Source organism: Aotus nancymaae, unplaced genomic scaffold (assembly GCF_030222135.1).
Source record: "Aotus nancymaae isolate 86718 unplaced genomic scaffold, 86718_ANA_hifiasm-v0.15.2.pri h1tg000016l, whole genome shotgun sequence".
Lineage (NCBI taxonomy): Eukaryota > Metazoa > Chordata > Mammalia > Primates > Aotidae > Aotus > Aotus nancymaae.
The window spans coordinates 46,055,758-46,074,322 of NW_026988428.1; the positions used below are offsets into that span (position 1 = coordinate 46,055,758).

The 18,565-nt window shown below is 37.3% G+C and overlaps 1 protein-coding gene and 1 non-coding gene across 9 annotated transcripts in view; one reads left to right on the top strand and one right to left on the bottom strand.

Moving 5' to 3' along the window:
• The window catches only part of USP15 (ubiquitin specific peptidase 15), a 146,910-nt gene that overhangs the window by 68,596 nt on the left and 59,749 nt on the right, over positions 1-18,565 (top strand). Inside the window, exon 7 of one of the 8 annotated variants that reach the window (XM_021670243.2) lies at positions 9,889-11,360. The exons of 6 other annotated variants lie outside the window; for them this stretch is intronic. In XM_021670243.2, the coding sequence (XP_021525918.1) occupies positions 9,889-9,913 (25 nt within the window). In that variant the 3' untranslated portion in view covers positions 9,914-11,360. Of the gene's footprint in view, positions 1-9,214; positions 9,495-9,888; positions 11,361-18,565 lie in introns of those variants that run through there. One more of the 8 variants, XM_021670242.2, reaches the window with a different exon arrangement.
• Positions 8,821-8,929, bottom strand: LOC135275501 (U6 spliceosomal RNA). Its single transcript, XR_010343129.1, has one exon. It is a non-coding gene; the product is annotated as a U6 spliceosomal RNA (small nuclear RNA).

Below are 18,565 nucleotides of genomic sequence, written 5' to 3' on the forward strand. Positions count from 1 at the left end.
TAGAATAAATTAATAACAGTTTAATAAGTTTCAACCAAGCAAATAAAAAAAAAAATCTGCTACTTTATTTTATTTAAAACTACAATGCACTCTCCGGGAGTGGTGGCACATGCCTATAATCCCAGCACTTTGGGAGGCTGAGGCAGGTGAATCACGAGGTCAGGAGTTAGAGACCAGCCTGGCCAACATGGTAAAACCCCATCTCTACTAAAAATACAAAAATTAGCCAGGAATGGTATTACATGCCTGTAATCCCAGCTAGTTGGGAGGCTGAGGCATAAGAATCATTTGAACCCAAGAGGTTGCAGTGAGCCGAGATTATGCCACTGTACTTCCAGCCTGGGCAACAGAGTAAAACTGTCTCAAAAAACATAAATAAATAACATAAAACTACATTGTCCCTTTTATAAGTGGTTTTCTATCCTTTTTATCTTATGTGAAGTTTTTTTTTTTTTTCATTTAAAAATGTCATGAGAGAGCACATAAATATATTAATTACATGAAGGTGATTTTTATTCTTACCGTACTTTGTTGAATATAGTACAAGCGTAGAACTTAGTATAAAAGTAGTACTTTTATTAAGATATTAATATTAAAAGCATGTGGGTTGAATTATATAGATTTTATAACTGGTGAAGGTTTGGAAGTTAGGAATTTTTTTTGTGAATATTTACTTTTAGCCTTTAAAGCATAACCACTGTTGTTTCCTAACATGTTCAGGTTGCTGTGTACTTGCTATGTCTTTAAATAATTTTTGAAATTATAAAATTGTTTATGGATTAATATAAAAAAACATGAGTTCTAAAGATTGAGAGACCTTTTTTACTTAAAAATGACTGATTTTCACTGGAAAGATAGACTAATTTTATATTTTCTTTTATTACCTAATATAGCACAATATTATTTTTATTTATTTCAACAACTGTAGTACTTGCTTTGTGTAAAAGAAGACACAATTTCCAGTATAATACCCAACACATCATACACATGCAATAAATATTGGTGAATGCAATTGCTATGCTAGAGATGTACAAAAGTATAATTAAGAGTCTCATTTTTCAGTGGATCTACTAGTTTAATAAGGATGCCATACATTAAAGCATAGAAAAGTTAAGTATCCATTTACTATAAAATGTAAGAAATGCTATATACACCAGTATGTCATAAATTGCCAAATAATAATTTACTAGAATACAGAAAAAGATTTGCACCTGTGTATGAAAAGATTCTCAGAAAACTAAGATTAAAGGGAAATTCTCACTTATGCCAAGTTTATAGCAAAAGTTATATTTCATTGAGAAATTTTGAGCACGATTTAAGAGTAGGAGATTAGGAAGAAGAAATAAAATTCACTGTTTGTGTATGATATAGTCATTTGTATAAAATCCAAAACTGTCAGCAAACTACTAGAACTGAGAATATTCAGCAAGATTGTCTAATATAAGATTAATTTATAAAAAGCAGTTGTTTTTTTCTATACCGAGAGATCAGCAATCTTTTTTATAAAACACCAGATAAATATTTTCAGCTTTGTGGGCCATATGGCCTCTGTCGTAACTATAACTGCTGATGTAGTATGAAAGCAGCCTTAGACATCATGGCAACACATGGCAATGCCTGTGTTCCAGTAAAACTTTATTTGTAAGTAAATAGCAAGCTTGGATTTGGTCTGTGAGGCACAGAATTCTAACCCTTGCCATTTATCATGAGAAACCCACTTAGAAAATAGTCTAACAAAAATTAACCTAATTTAAAATGCATAAAATCTTCATGAGAAAAATAAATTTAAGTTTATTAGAAAATAAAAGATTGTCATGTACTATATTTACAGTACCTAGTAATGCCTGTTTTCTCTTGAGCACATCAGTGCTGCTCAAAATTCTTCTGTCAAGAAACTTGACAAACTCGTTTTAAAGTTAGCATTGACCAGTACAGGTCCAGAATTAGCTGAATGTGTCGACAAAAAAGAGAAAGGAGGGAACACTAGATCTATAAGGTAATTGAGAATTACCGTAAAATTATACTAATAAAAACAATATAATGCTAGCAAAAGAAAGGCAAATACTGGTATAAACTAGTAATCTCAAAAAGATTCATGTATATTTAACAACTTGATATATGGTGTGGCACAGGTAGTGAAGTTGCTTAAAGCAGATGATTACTTACGATTTAGTGGGAGTACTGGCTATTTCAAGAAAAAGAAAGCTAGATCTCTACCTTCTGCTTTATATGCAAAGGCTAACACTAGAAGGATTAGAGACCTGAATAAGAAATATAACACTTTAAAGTGATTAGGCCGGGCATGGTGGCTCACACCTGGAATCCCAGCACTTGGGGAGGCCAAGGCAGGTGGATCATTTGAGGTCAGGAGTTTGAGACCAGCCTGGTCAACATGGTGAAACCCTGCCTCTACTAAAATACAAAAATTAGCTGGGTATGGTGGTGGGGGCCTGTAGTCCCAGCTACTTAAGAGACTGGGGCAGGAAAATCGCTTGAAACCGGGAAGTGGAGGTTTCAGTGAGCCAAAATGGTGCCACTGCACTCTAGCCAGCTTAACAGAGCGAGACTCCGTCTCTGAATGAATCAATGAATGAATGAAGTGAATAATAGAAATTTTGGAGAATAGCTACATCATAGGGATCATAGAACATAATGTGAAAATTTAATGGATCTGATTATATCAGAATTAAGGATTTTTGTTGAAAGAACTATACACAGAGTTAAAAGTCACATGTCAGCTTTGGAACTTTTAAAACTTAAAGGGAATAATACCTATAATATATCAAGAACTCCTATAACTTAACAGAAGCAAAGAAAATTGCTTTTAAAAAATAGATAAAAGATACCAACATAGAATTTAAATAAAGGGTAGCCGAGTCCTGACAGTTAGATGAGAAGATAGACAAACTCACTAATAATCAGAAAAAATGAAAGGAAATCAATATAGTTTTTCACCCATCAAAATGACAAATATTTAAAAGTTTGCTGATACCAAGTATTGGGTATGGTGTAGACGTGTGTACTTACGATGCAAGTATAAACTAATGCTATCATTTCTGTAAATCAGTAATTAGTTAATTAAATCAGAAGTGTTTAATCCGTCTGACCCAGCACTCAGAGGAATCTTTATACAAATCTTTGAGGATATAATCTTTGTAGCTGCATGGTTTGTGGTAGTGGGAATTTGGAGATACTCTAGCTAAATATCCATCACTGGTATATAGAGCAAATAAGAGAAATGGGATGGTAGTAACAATGGTGAGATCTTTAAAACTAGATGAAACTTTAAAACATACAGCTGAGAGAGAAAGAGTGAGATTCATAAATATTTAAGAACATACAAAAAGCACAGTAGAAGGAAATCAGAGTAGAGATAAGAGGAAGAAAAAGGAAACAAGTTTGAGGAAGTATCACTGCTAAATTTATTTATATTTCTATAGTTTAAGCTAGGATACAGATTCTTTTTTCTGGATGAATGCTGGCTTAAAGAAAAAAAACAAATGAGACCGGCCTCGGTGGCTCATGCCTGTAATCTGAACACTTTGGAGGCCAAGATGGGTGGGTCATTTGAGGTCAGGAATTCAAAACCAGCCTGGCCAACATGGTGAAACCCCATCTCCACCAAAAATACAAAAATTGGCCAGGTGTGGTAGCAGGCACCTGTAGTCCCAGCTATTCAGGAGACTGAGGCAGGAGAATTGCTTGAACCCAGGAGGCAGAGGTTGCAGTAATCCAGGATTGTGCCACTGCACTCCAGCCTGGGTGTTAGAGTGAGAGTCTATCTCAAAAAAAAACAAACAAACAAAGAACTCAAAAGTACATTTTAGGCCTGGCAAAGTGGCTCACACCTGTAATCCTACCATTTTGGGAGGCTAAGGTAGGAGGATCACTTGATCCCAGGAGTTCAAGATGACTCTGTTCAGCATAGCAAGACCCTGTCTCTACAAAAATATACAAAAATTAGCCAGGTGTGGTGGCATGCATCTATAGTCTCAGCTACTCCAGAAGCTGGGGTGAGAGGATTGTGTGAGCCAGGAGTTCAAGGCTACAAAGAGCTATGATCACACCACTGCACTCCAGCCTGTGCGACAGAGTGAGAGACCCTGTCTCTCAAAAAGGGGAAGAAGAAAGAAAAACCAGAAAAGCACGTTATAAACACATGACATTAACTTAGGCAAATTTAACTCCAGCACAGGGCATGTAATTTTAGGTCCTTAGGAAGAACCTCAAGATATTAAGATATAGAACAGTTTATATGCCTCAAAATTGTCACCTATTTGTCAGAAGACAACCTCTGGCCCTCAAGATGGAATGAAAATGCTGGTTCTAATAAATATCACTAACCTGGAATTTGTTCGTCATGTTGTACATAACCAGTTCCTAGCTAGGCTGTCAAATATTAAGGAAAAATAATTAAAGCTGTAATATGGTGATAGAAGATTCACTGGTAGAATTTATTAAAACAGTTCCTTGGGCCCCATCCTCAGAATTTCTTATTCATTATATCTGGATGTGGCTCATTTCTAATAAGCTTGCAGGTGACACCAATGCTGTTGATCTAAGGATGACAATCAGAAATTTTGTTGGTAATGTTTATTGACATTTACTATGTTAACCACATTGTCAGTGGCGTCCAGGGTTCCCACCCCAGACCAGCAAAATGTAAATCTTTATAGTCAGTCAGGGAATTTGCACTTTAAGTACTTCTGTGAACAAGAAAATATAAGAATGCTACCATAAGTAGGCACATGTGAAACCATGTGTTAGTATTTTGTCTGTTCTATACAACTGAAAATACAGGAACCTACTTAGTGCTCTGATGTCCTAAAATTGTATTAGGCCCATTTTGATTAGATATGAAACTCTGTATCCTCAGCTGAAGCATAAATTTTTGGATTACTTGAGAAGAAACGCTAAAAATTCAAAAAATGTTAAGGGTAAAATAAAATTTTATTTAAAACATGTAGTCTTTTAGTTACAAAAAAATCTATGTATATGCTTTTAATCAGCACCTAAAACAACTCGAAACTGTGTTAGAAATCTAAGAACCTACCCAAAGATACTCAAAAGTTTTCTGGCCAAGCACAATGGCTCACACCTATAATCCCAGCACTTTGGAAATCCAACGGGGACGGATCACCTGAGGCCAGGAGTTCAAGATCAGCCTGGCCAAATGGTGAAACTCCATCTCTACTAAAAATACAAAAATTAGCCAGGGGTGGTGGCGGTGCCTGTAGTCCCATTTACTCGGGGGGCTAAGGCAGGAGAATCACTTGAACCCGGAAGGCGGAGGTTGCAGTGAGCCGAGACTGAACCACTGCACTCCACCCTGGGCGACAGAGTGAGGCTCTGTCTCAAAAAAAACCTTTCTAACTGAATTTTTTGACTAGATATCAACATATAATTTGAAATTTTTATTTTTGTATTTATGCTACATTTTTAAAACACTACTTATTTTATCAAGACTTGCATTTCTAATCTAGTTTTTAAGTCTGATTTCTTATAGCCTCTTAAAAACATGACCTTTTCTTTTTTTTTTTTTTTAAGAGGGTTTCACCACCATGTTGGCCAGGATGGTCTCAATCTCCTGACCTTGTGATCCGCCCACCTCAGCCTCCCTAAGTGCTGGGATTACAGGCGTGAGCCACGTGCCCGGCTAAAACATGATCTTTTCTAATGATACCTTAGAAAAAGTTTCCCCTCCAGTCTTAAAATTCTGTTAAATTTCACCATTTATTTTTTTTAGGATGTTAATTGGGTAGTCTAATTATTCTGTTGGAGACATATAGCTAGTAAAATCTTATATTTCTAAAAATTGATTTTACAGTGGAATAATTATAGAAGCCTGGGGGTTCCTAAAGAGATAATTTGATTTAAATTTATTTATTTTCATTAATTAGTGAAAAAGTATTGTCAAAAGACATGTGCTTAAGTATTTGGTGTAAAAAAATTAAGAGTCATTGATGATTTTGAAGATAATGATTTTCTTCAACTAGAAAACATCCAGAGAAAAATTTACCATCATCCAGAATACGACTTGAGTGGCAGAAAAAAGTCAAATGGAAAACCATGCTAATACCTCTTACTCATACGCTGTCCCTCTGCCACTTGTGGTGTCTGATTAATGGAATTCCAAATTGATGACTGAAACACTATAAACTTAATCTCCTGACTCAGTAGTATTTTCACAGCACTGTCTTCCTGAGTGCTCTGCTTTGAGAGAGGAAGAACTTTATAAATACCATTGCGTACTACTTTTTTGGTTAGGGCAAATAGTAAGCACCTAGGTGATTCTGCAATATTCTGTTTTTGTTTTTTTCCACCATCTTAAACTTCTTTAGAAATTTTTAGAGAGTAGTTAATCCCTGTTTGCATTTATAACTGCAAAGCTAAATGGATTCAGAAATGATGCATAGACCTATTTGGTTAAAAATTAGTAAAATACATATTAGGAAACATATCACCTAAATGTTAATTTCATTTTAACAGTTCATAAATTGTACTGAGACTAAGTATATAAGCATGATAATTTCCATTTGGAACATGAGATTTTATGAACTATGGTTATCATAGGTCACAGAAAATAAGCACTTATAATTTCTATGAAAGTTTAAAAATCTGTCACCAATTTTGACTTTGTTCAAATACCAGAAGGGAAGAGTTGAGTGATTTGGTTTGTGGAAGTTGAGAGATGACTCTAGCCATTCTTTATTTCTTGTTGTTCAGCCAGTTCATATATTTTAATACCAGTCTTCAGTTTGAAATGTAATCTATGAACTATAAATCTAGAGTAATATTCCAAAATCTATCATTTGTTGTTGTTGTTTTAAGACAGGGTCTCACTCTCATTACCCAGGCTGTAGTGCAGTGGAGCAGTCACAGCTCTCCAAAGCCTTGACTTCCTCGGCTCAGATGATCCTCCTACCTCAGCCTCCCAAGTAGCTGGGACTACAGGCACACCACCACACCTGGCTAATTTTGGGGGATATTTTTGGTTGGTTGGTTGGTTGTTTTTTTGTTTGTTTTGTAAAGATGGGATTTCACCATATTGCCCAGGCTGGTCTCGAACTCCTGAGCTCAAGCAGTCTGCCCACCTCAGCCTCCCAAAGTGCTGAGATTACAGGCGTGAGCCACTGTGCCCAGCTGTTACATTTTAAAAGACATTTTGAAGCCTTAAATTTCCTTTTATGCCTAATTTTATGTTATCATTCGCATTAAGAAACAGACATAGAGTGACTTTTTTTGAGACTTTGAAGTTCGAGGTAATGGAATAGCCAAACAAAAGTGCTTAGGATACAATTAAAGAAAGGGAACTGCAGTATGGAGTACTGAGAACTGCAGGTATGGAGTCATATTCGTAGAAACAGGAATATAAGCATATATGAATTACCTAACCAAAAATGTAAAGAACAACATACCAAAACCTTGAAGAGGTCCTGAAACAATAAAGAACAGTTGGCATCAAATAGAATAATCATGAAGGCCTAGGGAAACTTGGATCCCATTTTGTTACAGAGTCTAAAGGAAAAGAACTTTTAGAAGAAAGGGTATGGTCAGAAATGCTGAATGTTGCAAAGATGGAAGGAATAGAGAACAGAGAGGGTTGATTAATGTACTTAACACATGGAGAACATTGTTTAAACTAGCCTATAGTATTTGGCAGCATGATGGGAATGAGAAATACATAACCGGGAAAAAGGCGATAAATAGAAAAGGGAACAACTAGTATAGCGCACTCATCGTGAATTATGCCGAAAGAAGAAACATAAAGTGGGACTTGGTTAGAGAGGCGGGATTCCTGAACAGGGAGAGAAACTACTTTATAAATTCATTTAAACATACACACCCTTTATAGGTATTTGTCACCTGAAGAGAAAGACATTATAATAATGTTAGAATGAAGTTCCTTTCTACTGCTGTTTACCAGTAAACTATGTTTATATTGTAATTTTAGTTGTCTAAATTCCAACTCCTTTTTGGAAATCCTTATGCATGTACAGAAACACTACCCCATAATTCCGTACTTAGAGGTCATTTACATTCATTAAGATCTTAAATATATGTGCAGCTTTTCCTTTGGAATGCTGGAAATGCATATAGATTAAACAGATCTTTACATCCTAAATTTCTACTTACTTTGAGTTGTAGAAAAATAACCTCATACCATGTCTCCAAGTTTTACCAAACAGAGCATGGTCAATCAAGATGAACTAGTATTAGATGCAATATTTAAAAGCCGTATCTAAATGTAATTGAAGTTAGAAACTTTAAACAGTATATGTGTAAATGCATGTAGTTTAAATTTAGAATTCTCATATAGATGCTTTACATTCTTATGTACTCCCAAATAATTATTGAACACTTTCTTCCTTTCTCCCCCGGTTTATTCTAAAAAGGATTTCAGTAATTTACAGTTAACACATATAAATCAAGATTAACTATATAAATAGATACAGAAGTCAGGATGAATGGAAAATAAATGTAGTCACAGTAAGATGAAATCAGAGAAGTTAGCTGGTAGGAGCAATAAGGGCCTTTGCAGTTGTTAAAATTAATCTGCAAATGTATGAGCTTTTTTGGATCCTGATTCAAACTAACCAACTGGGAGGAAAAACAGTTAAGAAATTGGGAAAAAATTGAACACAAACTGGTTATTGGATTGGGACTGATAATGGTATGCACTGATTAAAACAAAAAATCCCTTATTTTTTAGGGATATATACTATAATATTTACAGGTGAAAGTAAGGGTGTCTAGAATTTGCTTTGTACTATTCCAGTAAAAGGGGGTTGGAGGGAAGCTGCAGGGATTGTAGAAAAAATAAGTATGGCAGAATGTTAATTTTTGAATGTGATCCTTTTGCAGGCGCCATACTAATCTTCTCTGTATCGTTCCCATTTTGGTATATGTATGTGCTGCTGAAGCAAGCACTAGAATGTTAATTTTTGAAGCTGAGTTTCTGATATTAGGTACATGAGGGTTAATGTATATTTCAAAATTTCTATAATAAAGTTTAAATAAAAATGGGTTGCAAGTTCGGTGCTTAGATTCATAATGGCTGAAAAATGATTTTAGTTTCAGTTCTTTAAAATTGAATGTTTTATGTTACCAAATATATGTAAAAGTAAGCAGTCAAAATAAGGAAAAATAGAGCTATGAAAAGCAATTTATATATAATACAAATCTACTTAAACTCTCTTTTGTGTGTCTTTAGGTACCTAACACCCTTCCTGGCATGTAGGAAGCACACAGCAAGTGCTGTTGAACTGAACTAATCTGTATCTTACAACAGTAAAAGTGTTTAATTTCTTAGGAGATTTGGAATTTTCATTTTCTTTCAGAACTTGTCTTAGGATGATTGTTAGAAATGGAGAGTGTAATGTTGATCTTGTTTTTTGTTAAGATAATTTTGGTTTTATGATGTTAGATTTTTATCAAATGAAGTTGTTTTACAATGTTGAGTTTGAAAATATAAAAATCTTTAAATAACTGTTTTGCTGTGTCAGTGTTCAGACCTCTATATTTTGGTTGTTCATATGATGTTAGCTATCCATGAGTGTTAAATGTTTGGTTGACTTGCCCAAAGCAAGTTATGTTTTTCTGTTGAAATAAGAGGCTCAGCTTAGCCTTGAATTGAATGTTTTTAGTTGAAACATATTGGGTATAAGGAAATTCAGATACTGCAAACATTCATTTGTCAGGAGTAAGGCTGAATTTTCTCTCTTCATGAAACCACTTCAGCTAAATGGAAGCCTTACCTTTCTCTGTCTGAAGAGACGATATGTTACACCTAGCCCAAACTGGCCAAAATTAGTTTAATTCTAGGTAAGTGGTTTGATGTCTAGTTAATGTATGATATTCTTAGCATTTTTTCTCTTCTTTCTCTAGAAAGCCACTAGAGCAGAGTTGCTAGTGAACAGTTTAATTTCTACATTACGTCACAGAAAGAGAGCTAAAGGGCTCTAGTTATCATCCACGGACTGACTAGTCAACCCTTAAATAACCTGTTATTAACTCCACAAATGTTAGCTAGATTGGACCATGTGTAATCTGAGTCAGAAGTTGGAATCAGAAGAGATAAATGATGTGTTATCACTCATCAGTAATGTCTGTAACAGTGTTGTAAAATTGTTACACTTTACCTTTACCTGTCAACCATGTCCACCTATAGTATTTATCTTGATGCTTCCTATTCCTTGCTTTTTCTTTTATTATCTCTTCTCTCTTACATACATAAATGCCTAGCATACTGCCACACATATGGTAAACACAGTTCATTATTTTTATTTCTTTTCTAATGTCATCTTCCCCCTCAGCCTATGAACATAAACAAATCTTGCATTTTTAAAACCAAAAACCATGCACTTATTCCATATACCATCCTTTAGCTTTTCTTTCTTTGACAACCACCTACTTTTAAAAAGTTATACTTAATGTTGCTTGCCACCTATTCAGGATTTAACAAAGTTCTTATTTGTCCTTTTTAACCTAGTTTATTTGCCTTTCTTTAGTATTTCTTTTTGATAACCATCTCCTAAAGAAATTCCCTGAATTTGAATACATGATACCACCTTTTATTCCAAGGACTTCGCCTCTCTGACCAGTCGTTTGTCTGTCTAGCTCACTTCCTCTTTAGGGTCGCCACATTTGGTTTTGCAAATTGTGCACAGCTCTAGGGGGCATCATTCGTATCATATGTAGTCCATGTAACAGGCCCTCCCTGGCATGCTGCAGTGCAGCTTCACTGACTATGTGCAGCAGCTCTGCTCAGACCTTAAATGCATTGACATTCACTGATTTCTGTCAGAACTCTCTTTTTCATATCATAGTAGGTGTTCACAATTAGGTGATTCTATGCCAATCCTCTCTCCCAGCTCAAACTGACACAGATATGCCATTCTTTATTTCTAGACTAGACCACTTTTCTGAATTCCATATTTTTTGTAAATTTCATGTAGGACTCACCACCTCAGATTAAACCAAAACTTTTTACCCCTCCCGCTCACATCCCCTCAACCATTTCCTGTATTCCCTATTTCAAGTACTATCTAAGAGCCATCCTGAGTTCCTCCTCCAGCCTTCCTTCTCTCGACTAATTAGTCAGCAAGTCTTGCAGATTCTGCCTCCTAATCTGAAGTTTTCAAACATTTTGATCTCCATACCCCTTTACATTCTTAAAAATTATTAAAGACCCAAAGAACTTCTGTTATATGGGTTATATCTGTTAATATTTGTTATGCTTGAAATTGAATTAAGATTTTAAGGTATTTTTAAGTAACAATACAAACCATTGTATTTTGACATAAATAACATCTTTATGAAAATAACTATTTTTCAAAACAATAAAATTACCAAAAAGGGTTGCATTGTTTTTTATTTTTGCAAATTTCTCTACCATCTGACTGAACAGAGGACAGCTAAATTCTTGTATGTGTGTCTGCATTTAATGTATTATAATACAATGTTTGGGTTGAAGTACATGAAGCAAATTCAGCCTCACACAGATACATAGTTGAAAAGGAGTGTTTTCAGATCATTAATACCACATCAACACTTGACCAGTATGGTGGTTTAAGTCTTCAAGTTTAATGATGGTATCTGAAACCATATCAGTGAACCTTTTATAATAGTAAAATCTTTCATATGTAATTTCATGCATTTTGGTCATTTGGAAAATACTGATTCACTGAGTTAGGCAGATCTTCCAAATGTTGACACATTTTAGTCTACAATTTTTTTCAAATCAGATTTTTTAGAACATCACCTATCTTATGAGAAAAGCCTAAGTATTGGGAAGCTATCAACTTCATGATGGCAGAGTCAAGTTTTCCAAGATTCTAATTCTTGTTCAAAAGCCCAAATTTTATCATTGGCAGCAAATGCATTGTTTTCCTTGAAGTGACAGCAAATGCGTTGTTTTCCTTGAAGTGGCAGCCTTCCTTCATTCATTTTTGAGAAAATATCTGCTTGATAGCTGCATTAGTCTGTTTTCATGCTGCTGATAAAGACATACAGGAGACTGGCAATTTACAAAAAAAAAAAAAAGAGGTTTATTGAATTTACAGTTCCACATGGCTGGGGTGGCCTCATAATCATGGCAGAAGGCAAGAAGGAGCAAGTCATGTCTCAGAGAGAGCTTGTGCAGAGAAACTCCCTTTTTTTGTTCGTCTGTTTTTTTGTTTTTTTATTTTAAGTTCTAAGATACATGTGCAGAACATGCAGGTTTGTTACATAGCTGTGCATGTGCAATGGTAGTTTGCTGCACCTATCAACCCATCATCTAGGTTTTAAGCCCAGCATGTATTAGGTGTTTGTCCTAATGCTCTCACTCCCCTTGCTGTCCACCTGCCAACAGGCCCCAGTGTATGATATTCCTCTCCCTCTGTCCATGTGCTCTCATAGTTTGGCTCCCACTTATGAGTGAGAACATGTGGTGTTTGATTTTCTGTTCCTGTGTTAGTTTGCTGAGGATGATGGCTTCCAGCTTCATCCATGTCCCTGCAAAGGACATGAACTCATTCTTTTTTATGACTGCATAGTATTCCATGGTGTATATTGCCACATTTTCTTTATCCAGTCTATCATTGATGGGCATTTGGGTTGGTTCCAAGTCTTTGCTATTGTAAATAATGTTGCGATAAACATAGGTGTACATGTGTCTTTATAGTAGAATGATTTATAATCCTTTGGGCATATACTCAGTAGTAGGATTGCTGGATCAAATGGTATTTCTGGTTCTAGATCTTTGAGGAATTGACACACTGTCTTCCACAGTGGTTGAACTAATTTACAATCCCACCAACAGTGTAAAACCATTCCTGTTTCTTCACAGCCTCACCAGCATCTGTTGTTTCCTGACTTTTTAATAATTGCCATTCTGACTGGTGTGAAATGGTATCTCATTGTGGTTTTGATTTGCATTTCTCTAATGACCAGTGATGATGAGCTTTTTTCATTTGTTTGTTGGCCACATAAATGTCTTCTTTTGAGAAGTGACTGTTCATATCCTTCACTCACTTTTTAATGGGATTGTTTGCTTTTTTCTTGTAAATTTGTTTAAGTTCCTTGTAGATTCTGGATATTAGCCCTTTGTCAGATGGATAGATTGCAAAAACTTTCTCACATTCTGTACGTTGCCTGTTGACTCTGATGATAGTTTCTTTTCCTATGCAGAAACTCTTTAGTTTGATTAGATCCCATTTGTAAATTTTGGCTTTTGTTGCTATTGCTTTCGGTGTTTTAGTCATTAAGTCTTTGCCCAGGCCTATATCCTGAATGGTATTGCCTAGGTTTTCTTCTAGGGTTTCCTTCTGTGGTTTTGAGTTTTACATTTAAATCTTTAATCCATCTTGAGTTAATTTTTATATAAGGTGTAAGGAAGGGGTCGTTTCTGTTTTCTGCATATGGCCAGCCAGTTTCCCCAGCACTATTTATTAAATAGGGAATCGTTTCCCAATTGCTTATTTTTGTCAGGTTTGTTGAAGATCAGATGGTTGTAGATGTGTGATGTTATTTCTGAGGCTACTGTTCTGTTCCAGTGATGTATATATCTTTTTTGTTACCAATACCATGTTGTTTTGGTTACTGTAGCCTTGTAGTATAGTTTGAAGTCAGGTAGCATGATGCCTCCAGCTTTGTTCTTTTTGCTTAGGATTATCTTGGTTATATGGGCTCTTTTTTAGTTCCGTATGAAGTTTAAAGAAATTTTTTCTAATTCTGTGAAGAAAAATAATGGTAGCTTGATCAGAATAGCATTGAATCTATAAATTAATTCAGACAGTGTGGCCATTTTCACGATACTGATTTTTCCTATCCGTGAGCATGGAATATTTTCCATTTGTTTGTGTGCTCTCTTATTTCTTTGAGCATTGGTTTGTAGTTCTTCTTGAGGAAGTCCTTTACATCCTTTGTTAGTTGTATTCCTAGGTATTTTATTCTCTTTGTAACAATTGTGAATGTGAGTTCACTCACGATTTGGCTCTCTGCTTGTCTGTTGGTATATAAGAATGCTTGTGATTTTTGCACATTGATTTTGTATCCTGAGACTTTGCTGAAGTTGCTTATCAGCTTAAGGAGTTTTGGGGCAGAGACAGTGGGGTTTTCTAAATATACAATCTTGTCATCTGCAAACAGAAGCAATTTGGCTTCCTCTCTTCCTATATGAATACCCTTTATTTTTTTATCTTGCCTGATTGCCCTGGCTAGAACTTCCAATACTGTGTTGAATCGGAGTGTTGAGAGAGGCCATCCTTGTCTGTGCCAGCTCCTGGATTCATTGATTTTTTTTTTTTGAAGCGTTCTTCCAGTCTCTCCTTCAGTTCTGCTGTCATCTTAGTTATTTCTTGTCTTCTGCTAGCTTTTGAATGTGTTTGCTCTTGCTTCTTTGGTTCTTTTAATTGTGATATTAGGGTTTCTATTTCAGATCTTTCCAGCTTTCTGATATGGGCATTTAGTGCCATAACTTTTTCTCCTTTTTTTTTAGATGGAGTCTCACTCTGCCACCCAGGGGTGGAGTGCAGTGGCATGATCTCAGCTCATTGCAACTTCCATCTCCCAGGTTAAAGAGATTCTCCTGCCTCAGCCTCCTGAGTAGCTGGGACTACAGGCACATGCCACCACGGCCAGCTAAATTTTTTGTATTTTTAGTAGAGATGGGGTTTCACCATGTTGGCCAGGATAGTCTCAATCTCCTGACCTCATGATCTGCCTGCCTCGGCCTCCCAAAGTGCTGAGATTACAGGAGTAGGCCACCACAGCCAGCCTAAATTTCCCTCTTAACACTGCTTTAGCTGTGTCCCAGAGATTCTGGTACATTGTCTCTTTGTTCTCATTGGTTTCAAAGAACTTCTTTATTTCTGCCTTAATTTCCCAGAAAGTCATTATTTATTTATTGTTTATTGTAACTCCTGTTATTTACCCAGGAGTCATTCAGAAGCAGGTTGTTCAATTTCCATGTAGTTGTGTGGTTTTGAGTGAGTTTCTTAATCCTGAGTTCTAATTTGATTGCACTGTGGTCCAAGAGGCTGTTTGTTATGATTTCCATTCTTTTGCATTTGCTGAGGAGTGTTTTGCTTCCAATTATGTGGTCAGTTTTAGAATAAGTGCCATGCAATGCTGAGAAGAATATATATTCTGTTGGTTTATGGTGGAGAGTTCTGTAGATGTCAATGAGGTCCACTTGATCCAGAGTTCAAGTCCTGAATATCCTTGTTAATTTTCTGTCACGTTGATCTAATATTGACAATAGGGTGTTAAAGACTCCCACTATTATTGTATGGGAATCTGAGTCTCTTTGTAGGTCTGTAAGAACTTGTTTTTTGAATCTGGGTGCTCCTATATTGAGTGCATATATATTTAGGATAGTTAGCTCTTCTTGTTGCATTAATCCCTTTACCATTCTGTAATGCCCTTCTTTGCCTTTTTTGATCTTTGTTGATTTAGTCTCTTATCAGAGATTAGTAGTGCAACCCTTGCTTTTTTTTTCCTTTTTTTTTTTTTTCGCTTTCCATTTGTTTGGTAAATACTCCTCCAACCCTTTATTTTGAGCCTTTGTGTGTTTCTTTGCAAGTGAGATGTGTCTCCTGAATACGCACACCAATGGGTCTTGACTCCTTATCCAGTTTGCCTCTCTGTCTTTTAATTGGGGAATTTAGCCCATTTAACATTTAAGGTTAATATTGTTATGTGTGAATTTGATCCTGTCATCATGATGCTAGCTTGTTATTTTGCATATTAGTTGATGCAGTTCCTTCATAGTGTCATTGGTCATTTTATTTTGGTGTGTTTTTGTAGTGGCTGGTACCAGTTTTTCCTTTCTGTGTTTAGTGTTTCCTTCAGGAGTTCTTAAAAGGCTACCTGGTGGTAACAGAATCCCTCAGCATTTGCTTGTCTGGAAAGGATTTTATTTCTGCTTCGCTTATGAAGCTTAGTTTGCCTGGATATGAAATACTGGGTTGAAAATTCTTTAAGAATGTTGATTATTGGCCTCTACTCTCTTCTGTCCTGTAGGGTTTCTACAGAGAGATCTACTGTTAGACGGTTGGACTTCCCTTTGTAGGTGACCTGACCTTTCTCTCTGGCTGCCCTTAACATTTTTTCCTTCATTTCAGCCTTGGAGAATATGATGATTATGTGTTTTGGGGTTGATCTCATGGAGTATTTTAGTGGTGGTCTCTGTATTTCCTGAATCGGAATGTTAGCCTGTCTTGCTGGATTGGGAGTTCTCCCGGATAATATCCTGAACTGTGTTTTCCAACTTGGTTCCATTCTCCCCATCACTTTCAGGTATACCAATCAATTGTAGATTTGGTCTTTTTCACGTAGTCCCATATGTCTTGGAGGCTTTGTTTATTCCTTTTCATTCTTTTTTCTCTAATCTTGTCTTCATCCCTTATTTCATCAAGGTGATCTTCAATCTGTGATATCTTTTATTCCACTTGGTTGATTCAGCTATTGATACTTGTGTATGCTTCATGAATTTTTGTGCTGTGTTTTTCAGCTCCATCACGTCATTTATATTCCTCTCTGAACTGGTTATTCTAGTTAGCAGTTCCTGTAATCTTTTATCAAGGTTCTTAGCTTCCTTGTATTGGGTTAGAACATGCTCCTTTAGCTCAGAAGAGTTTATTATTATACACCTTCTGAAGCCCACTTTTGTTAATTCATCAGTCTCATTCTCCATCCAGTTTTGTGCCCTTGCTGGAAAGGAGTTGCGGTCATTTGGAGGAGAAGAGGCATTCTGGTTTTTGGAGTTTTCAGCACTGTTGCATTGGTTTGTCCTCATCTTCGTGGATTTGTCTACCTTTCTTAAGGCTGATGACCTTTGGATGGGGGTTTTGTGTAGGGGTCTTTTTGTTGATGATGTTGTTGTTGCTTTGTTAGTTTTTCTTCTAACAGTCAGGCCCCTCTTCTGCAGGTCTGCTGCAGTTTGCTGGAGGTTCACTCCAGGACCTCTTCACCTGGGTATCACCAGTGGAGGCTGCAGAACAGCAAAGATTGCTGCCTAATACTTCCTCTGGAAGCTTCATCATACAGGAAGCTGGCCTGATGCCAGGTGTCTGTCCACCCCTGTTGGAAGGTCTCTCCCAGGCAGGAGGCACAGGGGTCAAGGACCCACTGGAAGAGGCAGTCTGTTCCTTAGCAGAGATGGTGCACTGTGCTGGGAGAATCCCCCTTATCAGGATCAGCTGCTCTCTTCAGAGCCTGCAGGCAGGAAAGAGTAAGTTCACTGAAGCTACACTCACAGCCATTTCTAACCCAGGTCCTGTGTCCCAGGGACGTGAGAGTTATATATGTAAGCCCCTGGCTGGGGCCTGCTGCATTTCCTTCACGGATGCCCTGCCCAGTTGAGGAGGAATGGAGAGAAGCAGTCTGGCCACAGCCACTCTGCCTCACTGTGATGAATTATGCCCAGTCAAAACCTCCCAATCTCAGCAGTGCTGGGGGAAACCACCTACTAAAGCCTCCGTAATGGTGGACGCCACTTCCCCCACCAAGCTGGATCATCCCAGGTCAACTCCAGACTTCTGTGCTGGCAGTGAAAATTTCAAGCCAGTGGTTCTTAGCTTGCTGGGCTTCATGGGAATGAGACCCACTGAGTGAGACCACTTGGCTACCTGGCTTCAGCCCCTTTTCCAGGGGAGTGAATGGTTCTGTCTTGCTGGGGTTCCAGGCACCACTGTGGTGTGAAGAAACTTCTGCAGGTAGCTCAGTGCCTGCCCAAACAGCCACCCAGTTTTATGCTTAAAACCCAGGGCCCTGGTGTGTTGTAGGCTCACAAGGGAATCTCCTGATCTGCAGATTGCAAAAACAATGGGGAAAGTGTAGTACCTGGGCCAGGTAGCACAGACCATCATGGCTTCCCTTGACTGGGGGAGGGAGGTTCCCCAGCTCATTTCACTTCCTAGGTGAAATGATGCTCCACCCTGCTTCTGCTCGTTCTCTGTGGGTTGCACCCACTACCTAACCAGTCTCAATGAGATGAACTGGGTATCTCAGTTGGAAATGCAGAAATCACCCACCTTCTGCATTGGCCTCACTGGGAACCACAGACCAGAGCTGTTTAGATTCAGCTATCTTGGTCCCTTCCCAAAACTGACGTTTTTAAAACCATCAGATCTCATGAGACCCATTCACTATCATGAGAACAGCATGGGAAAGACCCACCCCCATGATTCATTTATCTCCCACCAGGTCCATCCCACAACACCTGGGAATTACGGAAGCTACAAGATGAGATTTGGGTGGGGACACAGAGCCAAACCATGTAATTCTGCTCCTGGCCCCTCCCAAATCTCATATCTTCACATTTCAAAACCAGCCATGCCTTCCCACCAGTCCCCCAAAGTCTCAACTCATTTCAGCATTAACTCAAAAGTTCACAGTCCAGTTCTCAATCCAGACAAGGCAAGTCCCTTCCACCTATGAGCAGGTAAAATCAAAAACAAGTTAGTTACTTCCTAGATACAATGTGGGTACAGGCACTTGGTAAACACACCCATTCCAAATGGGAGAGATTGGCCAAAACAGAGGGGCTGTAGGCCCAATGCAAGTCTGAAATCCAGCA